Consider the following 15,466-nt stretch of genomic DNA (forward strand, 5'->3'; position numbering starts at 1 on the left):
AGGATGGTAGCTGACTCTAGAGCCCCTCCTACTGAGGATGGTAGCTGACTCTATAGCCACTCCTACTGAGGATGGTAGCTGACTCTATAGCCCCTCCTACTGAGGATGGTAGCTGACTCTATAGCCCCTCCTACTGAGGATGGTAGCTGACTCTATAGCCCCTCCTACTGAGGATGGTAGCTGACTCTATAGCCACTCCTACTGAGGATGGTAGCTGACTCTATAGCCCCTCCTACTGAGGATGGTAGCTGACTCTATAGCCCCTCCTACTGAGGATGGTAGCTGACTCTATAGCCCCTCCTACTGAGGATGGTAGCTGACTCTATAGCCACTCCTACTGAGGATGGTAGCTGACTCTATAGCCCCTCCTACTGAGGATGGTAGCTGACTCTATAGCCACTCCTACTGAGGATGGTAACTGACTCTACAGCCCCTCCTACTGAGGATGGTAGCTGACTCTACAGCCCCTCCTACTGAGGATGGTAGCTGACTCTGTAGCCACTCCTACTGAGGATGGTAACTGACTCTACAGCCCCTCCTACTGAGGATGTTAGCTGACTCTATGGCCAGTCCTACTGAGGATGGTAGCTGACACTATACCCACTCCTACTGAGGATGGTAGCTGACTCTATAGCCACTCCTACTGACTCTATAGCCCCTCCTACTGAGGATGGTAGCTGACTCTATAGCCACTCCTACTGAGGATGGTAGCTGACTCTATAGCCACTCCTACTGACTCTATAGCCCCTCCTACTGAGGATGGTAGCTGACTCTATAGCCACTCCTACTGAGGATGGTAGCTGACTCTATAGCCCCTCCTACTGAGGATGGTAGCTGACTCTATAGCCACTCCTACTGACTCTATAGCCCCTCCTACTGAGGATGGTAGCTGACTCTATAGCCACTCCTACTGAGGATGGTAGCTGACTCTATAGCCCCTCCTACTGAGGATGGTAGCTGACTCTATAGCCCCTCCTACTGAGGATGGTAGCTGACTCTATAGCCACTCCTACTGAGGATGGTAGCTGACTCTATAGCCCCTCCTACTGAGGATGGTAGCTGACTCTATAGCCCCTCCTACTGAGGATGGTAGCTGACTCTATAGCCACTCCTACTGAGGATGGTAGCTGACTCTATAGCCCCTCCTACTGAGGATGGTAGCTGACTCTATAGCCACTCCTACTGAGGATGGTAGCTGACTCTATAGCCACTCCTACTGAGGATGGTAGCTGACTCTATAGCCACTCCTACTGAGGATGGTAGCTGACTCTATAGCCCCTCCTACTGACTCTATAGCCACTCCTACTGAGGATGGTAGCTGACTCTATAGCCACTCCTACTGACTCTATAGCCCCTCCTACTGAGGATGGTAGCTGACTCTATAGCCACTCCTACTGAGGATGGTAGCTGACTCTATAGCCCCTCCTACTGAGGATGGTAACTGACTCTACAGCCCCTCCTACTGAGGATGGTAGCTGACTCTATAGCCCCTCCTACTGACTCTATAGCCCCTCCTACTGAGGATGGTAACTGACTCTATAGTCACTCCTACTGAGGATGGTAGCTGACTCTATAGCCCCTCCTACTGAGGATGGTAACTGACTCTACAGCCCCTCCTACTGAGGATGGTAGCTGACTCTATAGCCCCTCCTACTGACTCTATAGCCCCTCCTACTGAGGATGGTAGCTGACTCTATAGTCACTCCTACTGAGGATGGTAGCTGACTCTATAGCCCCTCCTACTGAGGATGGTAGCTGACTCTATAGCCACTCCTACTGAGGATGGTAACTGACTCTACAGCCCCTCCTACTGAGGATGGTAGCTGACTCTATAGCCCCTCCTACTGAGGATGGTAGCTGACTCTATAGCCCCTCCTACTGACTCTATAGCCACTCCTACTGAGGATGGTAGCTGACTCTATAGCCCCTCCTACTGAGGATGGTAACTGACTCTACAGCCCCTCCTACTGAGGATGGTAGCTGACTCTATAGCCACTCCTACTGAGGATGGTAACTGACTCTATAGCCCCTCCTACTGACTCTATAGCCACTCCTACTGAGGATGGTAGCTGACTCTATAGCCCCTCCTACTGAGGATGGTAACTGACTCTACAGCCCCTCCTACTGAGGATGGTAGCTGACTCTATAGCCACTCCTACTGAGGATGGTAGCTGACTCTATAGCCCCTCCTACTGAGGATGGTAACTGACTCTACAGCCCCTCCTACTGAGGATGGTAGCTGACTCTATAGCCACTCCTACTGAGGATGGTAGCTGACTCTATAGTCACTCCTACTGAGGATGGTAGCTGACTCTATAGCCCCTCCTACTGACTCTATAGCCACTCCTACTGAGGATGGTAGCTGACTCTATAGCCCCTCCTACTGACTCTATAGCCACTCCTACTGAGGATGGTAGCTGACTCTATAGCCACTCCTACTGAGGATGGTAGCTGACTCTATAGCCACTCCTACTGAGGATGGTAGCTGACTCTATAGCCACTCCTACTGAGGATGGTAGCTGAGTCTATAGCCCCTCCTACTGAGGAGGGTGGCTGACTCTATAGCCACTCCTACTGAGGATGGTAGCTGACTCTATAGCCACTCCTACTGAGGATGGTATCTGACTCTATAGCCACTCCTACTGAGGATGGTAGCTGACTCTATAGCCCCTCCTACTGAGGATGGTAGCTGACTCTATAGCCACTCCTACTGAGGATGGTAGCTGACTCTATAGCCACTCCTACTGAGGATGGTAGCTGACTCTATAGCCACTCCTACTGAGGATGGTAGCTGACTCTATAGCCACTCCTACTGAGGATGGTAGCTGACTCTATAGCCACTCCTACTGACTCTATAGCCACTCCTACTGACTCTATAGCCACTCCTACTGAGGATGGTAGCTGACTCTATAGCCCCTCCTACTGACTCTATAGCCACTCCTACTGAGGATGGTAGCTGACTCTATAGCCCCTCCTACTGACTCTATAGCCACTCCTACTGAGGATGGTAGCTGACTCTATAGCCACTCCTACTGAGGATGGTAGCTGACTCTATAGCCCCTCCTACTGACTCTATAGCCCCTCCTACTGACTCTATAGCCCCTCCTACTGACTCTATAGTCACTCCTACTGAGGATGGTAGCTGACTCTATAGCCACTCCTACTGAGGATGGTAGCTGACTCTATAGCCACTCCTACTGAGGATGGTAGCTGACTCTATAGCCACTCCTACTGAGGATGGTAGCTGACTCTATAGCCCCTCCTACTGAGGATGGTAGCTGACTCTATAGCCACTCCTACTGAGGATGGTAACTGACTCTACAGCCCCTCCTACTGAGGATGGTAGCTGACTCTATAGCCCCTCCTACTGAGGATGGTAGCTGACTCTATAGCCCCTCCTACTGACTCTATAGCCACTCCTACTGAGGATGGTAGCTGACTCTATAGCCCCTCCTACTGAGGATGGTAACTGACTCTACAGCCCCTCCTACTGAGGATGGTAGCTGACTCTATAGCCACTCCTACTGAGGATGGTAACTGACTCTATAGCCCCTCCTACTGACTCTATAGCCACTCCTACTGAGGATGGTAGCTGACTCTATAGCCCCTCCTACTGAGGATGGTAACTGACTCTACAGCCCCTCCTACTGAGGATGGTAGCTGACTCTATAGCCACTCCTACTGAGGATGGTAGCTGACTCTATAGCCCCTCCTACTGAGGATGGTAGCTGACTCTATAGCCACTCCTACTGAGGATGGTAGCTGACTCTATAGCCACTCCTACTGAGGATGGTAGCTGACTCTATAGCCCCTCCTACTGACTCTATAGCCACTCCTACTGAGGATGGTAGCTGACTCTATAGCCCCTCCTACTGACTCTATAGCCACTCCTACTGAGGATGGTAGCTGACTCTATAGCCACTCCTACTGAGGATGGTAGCTGACTCTATAGCCACTCCTACTGAGGATGGTAGCTGACTCTATAGCCCCTCCTACTGAGGATGGTAGCTGACTCTATAGCCCCTCCTACTGAGGATGGTATCTGACTCTATAGCCACTCCTACTGAGGATGGTAGCTGACTCTATAGCCACTCCTACTGAGGATGGTAGCTGACTCTATAGCCACTCCTACTGAGGATGGTATCTGACTCTATAGCCACTCCTACTGAGGATGGTAGCTGACTCTATAGCCCCTCCTACTGAGGATGGTAGCTGACTCTATAGCCCCTCCTACTGAGGATGGTAGCTGACTCTATAGCCACTCCTACTGAGGATGGTAGCTGACTCTATAGCCACTCCTACTGAGGATGGTAGCTGACTCTATAGCCACTCCTACTGACTCTATAGCCCCTCCTACTGACTCTATAGCCACTCCTACTGAGGATGGTAGCTGACTCTATAGCCCCTCCTACTGACTCTATAGCCACTCCTACTGAGGATGGTAGCTGACTCTATAGCCCCTCCTACTGACTCTATAGCCACTCCTACTGAGGATGGTAGCTGACTCTATAGCCACTCCTACTGAGGATGGTGGCTGACTCTATGGCCACTCCTACTGACTCTATAGCCCCTCCTACTGACTCTATAGCCCCTCCTACTGACTCTATAGCCCCTCCTACTGACTCTATAGCCCCTCCTACTGACTCTATAGCCACTCCTACTGAGGATGGTGGCTGACTCTATAGCCCCTCCTACTGACTCTATAGCCACTCCTACTGAGGATGGTGGCTGACTCTATAGCCCCTCCTACTGACTCTATAGCCACTCCTACTGAGGATGGTGGCTGACTCTATAGCCACTCCTACTGAGGATGGTAGCTGACTCTATAGCCACTCCTACTGAGGATGGTAGCTGACTCTATAGCCACTCCTACTGAGGATGGTAGCTGACTCTATAGCCACTCCTACTGAGGATGGTAGCTGACTCTATAGCCACTCCTACTGAGGATGGTAGCTGACTCTATAGCCAATCCTATCTGTCATATCTTTAATCTGAGCCGAGAGGAAAGTCCTCAGGTCTGGTGGGAAGCCAAAGTCATCCGACAGAAAACTGTTGGAAAACAAATTTTGTATTTTGTTTGACCAAATACAATGCTATTTCTCTGTAAACAAATTAATAACAGACTCTCAGCATGCTTATAGAGAAGGGCACTCAACATGCACTGACACAATTCACTGATTGGTTGAAAGAAATTGATAATAAGACCCAAATTCAAAACATACAATTATTTTTTCATTATTATTATTATTATTTGTAATCTAAATTGTCAGTACGATGGCTCACGGTTCGTTGTTGGCATTTCCTGCATAAGTTTGCCCACCTTGCCAATGACATAATATTAAAATTGAATACATTAAAATAATTGCCAACATCAAATTAATATGCCATCTTTTACAGTTTCTTCTTCGTTTTGTTGAGTTTAGTCACATCATTTCTCAATTTGCAGTAAGTCAGTCAGATTTACTAGCCACTCCTGTTGCTCCATCTCATTCAACAATACAGTTTTTCAATTCCTCATCGCCCTGCCGATCAACCAGCCCTCTCCCCGCCCTCTCCTCTCTCAAATTCAATATTCTGTAGTGGCATGAAGGGCAAGGTCAATGTTGCCAAGTGACAGACAGACAGACTGACAGACTGTCAGACAGACAGACAGACAGAAAGGGAATCACAATAGCTCCATTCTGACAGACAGACAGACAGACAGACAGACCGACAGACAGACAGACAATCACAATAGCTCCATTCAGACAGACAGACAGACAGACAGACAGACAGACAGACAGACAGACAGACAGACAGACAGACAGACAGATAGAGACAGACAGAAAGACAAAGGGAATCACAATAGCTCCATTGTGACAGACAGACAGACAGTCAGACAGACAGTCAGAAAAACAGACAGACTGTCAGACAGACAGACACAGAAAGACTGTCAGACAGAGAGAGAGACAGACAGATAGACAGACTGTCAGACAGACAGAAAGGGAATCACAATAGCTCCATTGTGACAGACAGACACAGACAGAGATATACTAAGGTAGTACATAGTACTAATAATACTAACAGACAAACAGACAGACAGAGACTGTCAGACAAACAGACAGTCAGACAGACAGATAGACAGACAGAGACTGTCAGACAGACTGTCAGACAGACAGAGACAGAGTCAGACAGACTGTCAGTCAGACAGACTGACAGACAGACTGACAGACAGACAGAAAGGGAATCACAATAGCTCCATTGTGACAGACAGACAGACAGACAATAGCTCCATTCTGATAGACAGACAGACAGAGACAGACAGACAGACAGACAGTCAGACAGACAGACACAGAAAGACTGTCAGACAGACAGACAGAGAGAGACTGTCAGACAGACAGACAGACAGACAGACAGACAGACAGACAGGTGTTGTTATGAACCATGATGATGTAGGATGCCTGTAGGCCACTGGGTCCACTTGGTCCAAACACAATGACCCAGATCGCATTGTCTCCCTCCGTGTGTGTGTGTGTGTGTGTGTGTGTGTGTGTGTGTGTGTGTGTGTGTGTGTGTGTGTGTGTGTGTGTGTGTGTGTGTGTGTGTGTGTGTGTGTGTGTGTGTGTGTGTGTGACAAAGAGAGGAAAGGCTTGAGCAGTACTAACGCCAACATCAGACTGACTCTCTCTCAGCCATATAGATCCATCACCATAAAACCTGTCTTCTCAACCATACAGACTCTTTTCTAGAAGTAGGCTGGACTCCTAACCTTAACCTCGGCACTGAACACACACACAGCTCAACACAGTAGGCTACTGAACACACACACAGCTCAACACAGTAGTCTACTGAACACACACACAGCTCAACACAGTAGGCTACTGAACACACACACAGCTCAACACAGCAGGCTACTGAACACACACACAGCTCAACACAGTAGTCTACTGAACACACACACAGCTCAACACAGTAGGCTACTGAACACACACACAGCTCAACACAGCAGGCTACTGAACACACACACAGCTCAACACAGCAGGCTACTGAACACACAGACCATCGAGAACAGGGTCTGAGCTCCACACAGACAGACAACACTGAGCTAGAGAGGAGTAATGTTGGGGGGATCGCTCTCTCTCTCTTCCCCTCTGTGTTTCCTGAAAAAAGCAGAGTCCCACAAGAGACAGGAGATAAATTCATCACTTATTATGTAATACTATGCCCAGAGAGAGACAATATACAGAGAGAGAGAGGGGTAAGAGAGAGGAGAGGGAGAGGTATGAGAGAGGAGAGGGAGAGGTATAAGAGAGGAGAGGGAGAGGTATGAGAGAGGAGAGGGAGAGGAGAGGGAGAGGTATGAGAGAGGAGAGGAGAGGTATGAGAGAGGAGAGGGAGAGGTATGATAGAGGAGAGGAAGAGCTATGAGAGAGGAGAGGGAGAGGTATGAGAGAGGAGAGGGAGGTATGAGAGAGGAGAGGGAGAGGTATGAGAGAGGAGAGGGAGAGGTATTTGTTAGTCCCTTAACGGTTGCAGTACAGAACGACTCAATGAAGGCTGCAACTGAAGACCAGGGATAACCAGCTACAGCCAGGAGGGACTGGCATGGTTACAGACCAGGGATAACCAGCTACAGCCAGGAGGGACTGGCATGGCTACAGACCAGGGATAACCAGCTAAGGCGAGGAAGGACTGGCATGGCTACAGACCAGGGATAACCAGCTACAGCCAGGAGGGACTGGCATGGCTACAGACCAGGGATAACCAGCTACAGCCAGGAGGGACTGGCATGGCTACAGACCAGGGATAACCAGCTACAGCCAGGAGGGACTGGCTTGGTTACAGACCAGGGATAACCAGCTACAGCCAGGAAGGACTGGCATGGCTACAGACCAGGGATAACCAGCTACAGCCAGGAGGGACTGGCATGGCTACAGACCAGGGATAACCAGCTACGGCCAGGAGGGAATGGCATGGCTACAGACCAGGGATAACCAGCTACAGCCAGGAGGGACTGGCATGGCTACAGACCAGGGATAACCAGCTACAGCCAGGAGGGACTGGCATGGTTACAGACCAGGGATAACCAGCTACAGCCAGGAGGGACTGGCATGGTTACAGACCAGGGATAACCAGCTACAGCCAGGAAGGACTGGCATGGTTACAGACCAGGGATAACCAGCTACAGCCAGGAAGGACTGGCATGGCTACAGACCAGGGATAACCAGCTACAGCCAGGAGGGACTGGCATGGCTACAGACCAGGGATAACCAGCTACAGCCAGGAGGGACTGGCATGGCTACAGACCAGGGATAACCAGCTACGGCCAGGAGGGACTGGCATGGTTACAGACCAGGGATAACCAGCTAAGGCGAGGAAGGACTGGCATGGTTACAGACCAGGGATAACCAGCTAAGGCGAGGAAGGACTGGCATGGTTACAGACCAGGGATAACCAGCTAAGGCCAGGAGGGACTGGCATGGCTACAGACCAGGGATAACCAGCTACAGCCAGGAAGGACTGGCATGGCTACAGACCAGGGATAACCAGCTAAGGCCAGGAGGGACTGGCATGGCTACAGACCAGGGATAACCAGCTACAGCCAGGAGGGAATGGCATGGCTACAGACCAGGGATAACCAGCTAAGGCGAGGAAGGACTGGCATGGCTACAGACCAGGGATAACCAGCTAAGGCGAGGAAGGACTGGCATGGCTACAGACCAGGGATAACCAGCTAAGGCAAGGAAGGACTGGCATGGCTACAGACCAGGGATAACCAGCTACAGCCAGGAGGGACTGGCTTGGTTACAGACCAGGGATAACCAGCTAAGGCCAGGAGGGACTGGCATGGTTACAGACCAGGGATAACCAGCTACAGCCAGGAGGAACTGGCATGGCTACAGACCAGGGATAACCAGCTACGGCCAGGAGGGACTGGCATGGTTACAGACCAGGGATAACCAGCTACAGCCAGGAGGGACTGGCATGGCTACAGACCAGGGATAACCAGCTACAGCCAGGAGGGACTGGCATGGCTACAGACCAGGGATAACCAGCTAAGGCGAGGAAGGACTGGCTTGGCTACAGACCAGGGATAACCAGCTAAGGCGAGGAAGGACTGACATGGCTACAGACCAGGGATAACCAGCTAAGGCCAGGGGGACTGGCATGGCTACAGACCAGGGATAACCAGCTACAGCCAGGGGGACTGGCATGGCTACAGACCAGGGATAACCAGCTAAGGCGAGGAAGGACTGACATGTCTACAGACCAGGGATAACCAGCTAAGGCGAGGAAGGACTGGCTTGGTTACAGACCAGGGATAACCAGCTACAGCCAGGAGGGACTGGCATGGATACAGACCAGGGATAACCAGCTAAGGCGAGGAAGGACTGGCATGGCTACAGACCAGGGATAACCAGCTAAGGCGAGGAAGGACTGGCATGGCTACAGACCAGGGATAGCCAGCTAAGGCGAGGAAGGACTGGCTTGGTTACAGACCAGGGATAACCAGCTACAGCCAGGAAGGACTGGCATGGCTACAGACCAGGGATAACCAGCTAAGGCGAGGAAGGACTGGCATGGCTACAGACCAGGGATAACCAGCTAAGGCGAGGAAGGACTGACATGGCTACAGACCAGGGATAACCAGCTAAGGCCAGGGGGGACTGGCATGGCTACAGACCAGGGATAACCAGCTAAGGCGAGGAAGGACTGGCATGGCTACAGACCAGGGATAACCAGCTAAGGCAAGGAAGGACTGGCATGGCTACAGACCAGGGATAACCAGCTAAGGCGAGGAAGGACTGGCTTGGCTACAGACCAGGGATAACCAGCTACAGCCAGGAAGGACTGACATGGCTACAGACCAGGGATAACCAGCTAAGGCCAGGGGGACTGGCATGGCTACAGACCAGGGATAACCAGCTAAGGCCAGGGGGACTGGCATGGCTACAGACCAGGGATAACCAGCTAAGGCGAGGAAGGACTGGCATGGCTACAGACCAGGGATAACCAGCTAAGGCGAGGAAGGACTGACATGGTTACAGACCAGGGATAACCAGCTACTTGGTTACAGACCATTAGAACTGTCAGTTCAGAAGTGCTCAGTCTTCATCATGCAGGTATCAGGGAGATGTTTCAATAGAGAACATGTTCGTCACATTGTTGCCAGGGATGAGAGACCAATGCTTTGGGATACAACCAGTGGCAGTTCTAGACCATTTCAACATGGGGGGGGGCAAGCTGTGGCCAGTTGTACTGTTAGAGGGGCCAGTTGTACTGTTAGAGGGCCAGTTGTACTGTTAGATGGGCCAAGCTGGGGCCAGTTGTACTGTTAGATGGACCAAGCTGTGGCCAGTTGTACTGTTAGAGGGGCCAGTTGTACTGTTAGAGGGGCCAGTTGTACTGTTAGATGGGCCAAGCTGTGGCCAGTTGTACTGTTAGAGGGGCCAGTTGTACTGTTAGATGGGCCAGGCTGGGGCCAGTTGTACTGTTAGATGGGCCAAGCTGTGGCCAGTTGTACTGTTAGATGGACCAAGCTGTGGCCAGTTGTACTGTTAGAGGGGCCAGTTGTACTGTTAGAGGGGCCAAGCTGTGGCCAGTTGTACTGATAGAGGGGCCAGTTGTACTGTTAGATGGGCCAAGCTGTGGCCAGTTGTACTGTTAGAGGGGCCAGTTGTACTGTTAGAGGGGCCAAGCTGTGGCCAGTTGTATTGTTAGATGGGCCAAGCTGTGGCCAGTTGTACTGTTAGATGGGCCAGTTGTACTGTTAGAGGGGCCAGTTGTACTGTTAGAGGGGCCAGTTGTACTGTTAGATGGGCCAGTTGTACTGTTAGATGGGCCAAGCTGTGGCCAGTTGTACTGTTAGAGGGGCCAAGCTGTGGCCAGTTGTACTGTTAGAGGGGCCAGTTGTACTGTTAGAGGGGCCAGGCTGGGGCCAGTTGTACTGTTAGAGGGGCCAGTTGTACTGTTAGAGGGGCCAGTTGTACTGTTAGAGGGACCAAGCTGGGGCCAGTTGTACTGTTAGAGGGGCCAGTTGTACTGTTAGAGGGGCCAGTTGTACTGTTAGAGGGGCCAGGCTGGGGCCAGTTGTACTGTTAGAGGGGCCAAGCTGGGGCCAGTTGTACTGTTAGAGGGGCCAGGCTGGGGCCAGTTGTACTGTTAGAGGGGCCAGTTGTACTGTTAGAGGGGCCAGTTGTACTGTTAGAGGGACCAAGCTGGGGCCAGTTGTACTGTTAGAGGGGCCAGGCTGGGGCCAGTTGTACTGTTAGAGGGGCCAGTTGTACTGTTAGATGGGCCAGGCTGGGGCCAGTTGTACTGTTAGATGGGCCAGTTGTACTGTTAGGTGGGCCAGGCTGGGGCCAGTTGTACTGTTAGAGGGGCCAAGCTGTGGCCAGTTGTACTGATAGAGGGGCCAGTTGTACTGTTAGATGGGCCAAGCTGTGGCCAGTTGTACTGTTAGAGGGGCCAAGCTGTGGCCAGTTGTATTGTTAGATGGGCCAAGCTGTGGCCAGTTGTACTGTTAGAGGGGCCAGTTGTACTGTTAGATGGGCCAAGCTGTGGCCAGTTGTATTGTTAGATGGGCCAGTTGTACTGTTAGAGGGGCCAGTTGTACTGTTAGATGGGCCAGTTGTACTGTTAGAGGGGCCAAGCTGTGGCCAGTTGTACTGTTAGAGGGGCCAGTTGTACTGTTAGATGGGCCAAGCTGGGGCCAGTTGTACTGTTAGAGGGGCCAGGCTGGGGCCAGTTGTACTGTTAGATGGGCCAGGCTGTGGCCAGTTGTACTGTTAGAGGGGCCAGTTGTACTGTTAGAGGGGCCAAGCTGGGGCCAGTTGTACTGTTAGAGGGGCCAGGCTGTGGCCAGTTGTACTGTTAGAGGGGCCAGGCTGGGGCCAGTTGTACTGTTAGAGGGGCCAGGCTGGGGCCAGTTGTACTGTTAGAGGGGCCAGGCTGGGGCCAGTTGTACTGTTAGATGGACCAAGCTGGGGCCAGTTGTACTGTTAGAGGGGCCAGGCTGGGGCCAGTTGTACTGTTAGAGGGGCCAGGCTGGGGCCAGTTGTACTGTTAGAGGGGCCAAGCTGGGGCCAGTTGTACTGTTAGATGGGCCAGGCTGGGGCCAGTTGTACTGTTAGAGGGGCCAGGCTGGGGCCAGTTGTACTGTTAGAGGGGCCAGGCTGGGGCCAGTTGTACTGTTAGAGGGGCCAGGCTGTGGCCAGTTGTACTGTTAGAGGGGCCAGGCTGGGGCCAGTTGTACTGTTAGAGGGGCCAGGCTGGGGCCAGTTGTACTGTTAGAGGGGCCAAGCTGGGGCCAGTTGTACTGTTAGAGGGGCCAGTTGTACTGTTAGAGGGGCCAGGCTGGGGCCAGTTGTACTGTTAGAGGGGCCAGTTGTACTGTTAGAGGGGCCAGTTGTACTGTTAGAGGGGCCAGGCTGGGGCCAGTTGTACTGTTAGAGGGGCCAAGCTGGGGCCAGTTGTACTGTTAGAGGGGCCAGTTGTACTGTTAGAGGGGCCAGTTGTACTGTTAGAGGGGCCAGTTGTACTGTTAGAGGGACCAAGCTGGGGCCAGTTGTACTGTTAGAGGGGCAAGTTACATGATTAATATATGTAAAAAAAGAACGATAGCAGAAATTAGTAGTGACTACTACCTCCCCCTCAGAACCGCTAGTGGATACATTAAACACAGTTCCTATCAGTCTGTGCAGGGTCTGTACCTCTGGAGCCCGGCCCTCTCCTCGTCTCATTGGTTAGCCCACTGCCCTGCTCTACTCGTCTCATTGGTTAGCCCACTGCCCTGCTCTCCTCATCTCATTGGTTAGCCCACTGCCCTGCTCTCCTCATCTCATTGGTTAGCCCACTGCCCTGCTCTCCTCATCTCATTGGTTAGCCCACTGCACTGCCCTGCTCTCCTCATCTCATTGGTTAGCCCACTGCACTGCCCTCCTCATCTCATTGGTTAGCCCACTGCACTGCCCTGCTCTCCTCATCTCATTGGTTAACCCACTGCCCTGCTCTCCTCGTCTCATTGGTTAGCCCACTGCCCTGCTCTCCTCATCTCATTGGTTAGCCCACTGCCCTGCTCTCCTCATCTCATTGGTTAGCCCACTGCACTGCTCTCCTCATCTCATTGGTTAGCCCACTGCACTGCCCTGCTCTCCTCATCTCATTGGTTAACCCACTGCCCTGCTCTCCTCGTCTCATTGGTTAGCCCACTGCCCTGCTCTCCTCATCTCATTGGTTAGCCCACTGCCCTGCTCTCCTCGTCTCATTGGTTAGCCCACTGCCCTGCTCTCCTCACCTCATTGGTTAACCCACTGCCCTGCTCTCCTCACCTCATTGGTTAACCCACTGCCCTGCTCTCCTCATCTCATTGGTTAGCCCACTGCCCTGCTCTCCTCACCTCATTGGTTAACCCACTGCTCTGTCCTCGTCTCATTGGTTAACCCACTGCTCTGTCCTCATCTCATTGGTTAACCCACTGCCCTCCCCTCCTCCTGTCATTGGTTAACCCACTGCTCTGTCCTCATCTCATTGGTTATCCCACTGCCCTCCCCTCCTCCTGTCATTGGTTAACCCACTGCCCTCCCCTCCTCCTGTCATTGGTTAACCCACTGCCCTCCCCCTCCTCCTGTCATTGGTTAACCCACTGCCCTCTCCTCCTCCTGTCATAGGTTAACCCACTGCTCTGTCCTCATCTCATTGGTTAACCCACTGCTCTGTCCTCTCCTCTCCTCTCCAGCAGCATCCTGCATGATATAGATCACCCAGCACTGTGGAGAAGCTCTCAGCTCTTCAAATGTTAAATTATGTACCGACCACCGCAGAGCGCATTCCAATGTTTCGGTCGATACCATCTCTCAGGGAAAGACACAGACTTACCTGTGATCAGAAGGGTTAAGAATATTCCCGACTCGACACATCACAGGCAGATGGTAACATGAATGGGCTCACATACCAGACAACCAATCATCATCTAGACAGCACTTTCCCTTTCCTTCAAGCATTATTCTGAATCAATAGAAAACACAAGCTACACGGGTCGACATTATGAATTAATGAAACAGATTGTGTATTCTGGTAAAGGGCGCAGATTATTTAATGCCTTTCGTGGAAAGAAAAAATAGTGTCAGACAATGTTTGTCTGTCTGTAGGCCTATGAACAAATCAGCCCTCTAGAGCCGACTGTGAACGCAGCAGTTAAAGGAGATGGGACTCGGCTACAAAAAGAGTGCTTATAGCGCAGTTGTGTGGTGTGTTTTACGACCTCAAACAGTCATTCCCCACTGGGCACAGACTTCAGTTGAATGTCTACATTTGGTTGGGTTGTCAACTAACGTGAATTCAACGTGAACTCAACAAATGTCACAATGTCATTGGATTTAGGTTAAAAGTTCGGTGGAAAAATTACGAAATGCCCTAACATTGATAACATATTTGGTTGAAATAACGTGGAAACGTTGATTCAAACCGTTTCTGCCCAGTGGTTCATCTGTTCGGTGCGACCCTCTCTTGGGAAGCTGCCTGCCCAGGGGAGAGAGGGGACAATAGACCGGAGTGACACGCGGATTTACACAGTTAACCAAACCACCTCCATGTCCCCTTCCCCGGGCATTACGCACCACCACTGCAAACATACCAAAACACGCTCCAAACTCTAAAGATAACATTTTAAACACTGATTATCTTGGCAATTAATGATTCATCCCGAATCCTCCAAGAATAACCGAACCAAAGCGCCAATAAAACCTCCTCTCCTCACCTCACAGTCGTACAGATCGCTGAGTTGTTCAATGATCCACTCCTCCAGTATCAGTCTCTTCCGCAGCTCCTTCCTGTCGTACTTCACCGTCACTTTTCCCTGCTTCCTCTGGACCGGGTCATCCCGCGGAATGGGGCCGGAACCAGCGCACCCAACCCCGGCCGGCGGCTGGAAGAACACCCGGCTGGCGGACGCGGGCAACTGGGCGCTCGTCTCGGTGCTGGCGGCTGACATCGCGTGTGTTTTGACTGGGTTAAAGAGAGGGACGCAGCAGGCAGACCTACAGTAGTGACAGGCTGAGCATGAACAGTTTTTAAACACCTGCTATTTAAAGCGCAGCGCGTCCAGTGGAGTACAGCCGAGGGGGCCAGCAGAATTCCATCAACGGACCTGAAGACCGTTCCTCTCTGTCAGATTATGTGATTAGTGCTGGGATGAAACGAAACCCTGCTCTTTACAGAAGGTGGCACCACAGGTTCAAAAGTTGAGTGTCAAAATTCGTACATCTTTACTGAGTCCTGGAGTTTTTCCTGATCTAATGACATGGTCAGATAAAAGCCTACTGTACATGGTGGAGAAACAACCATAACTATAACTACTATAACCAGTCACTACCATTACTACTGTAGTCACTACCATTACTATAACCAGTCAATACCATTACTACTGTAGTCACTACCACTACTATAACCAGTCACTACCACTACTGTAACCAGTCACTACCACTAC

General features: G+C 51.5%; 1 protein-coding gene across 1 annotated transcript in view; it reads right to left on the bottom strand.

Annotated features, from left to right (window-relative positions):
* Positions 1 to 14,971, bottom strand: part of LOC135536429 (protein phosphatase 1 regulatory subunit 14B-like) — a gene marked incomplete at its 3' end in the record, with an annotated part of 34,391 nt that extends 19,420 nt beyond the window's left edge. Inside the window, exon 1 of the mRNA XM_064962766.1 lies at positions 14,738 to 14,971. Coding sequence (XP_064818838.1) covers positions 14,738 to 14,971 — 234 coding nt within the window. The remainder of the gene's footprint in view (positions 1 to 14,737) is intronic.
* Between the last annotated feature and the right edge of the window lie 495 nt (positions 14,972 to 15,466).

The sequence above is a fragment of the Oncorhynchus masou genome, unplaced genomic scaffold, assembly GCF_036934945.1.
Source record: "Oncorhynchus masou masou isolate Uvic2021 unplaced genomic scaffold, UVic_Omas_1.1 unplaced_scaffold_617, whole genome shotgun sequence".
NCBI lineage: Eukaryota > Metazoa > Chordata > Actinopteri > Salmoniformes > Salmonidae > Oncorhynchus > Oncorhynchus masou.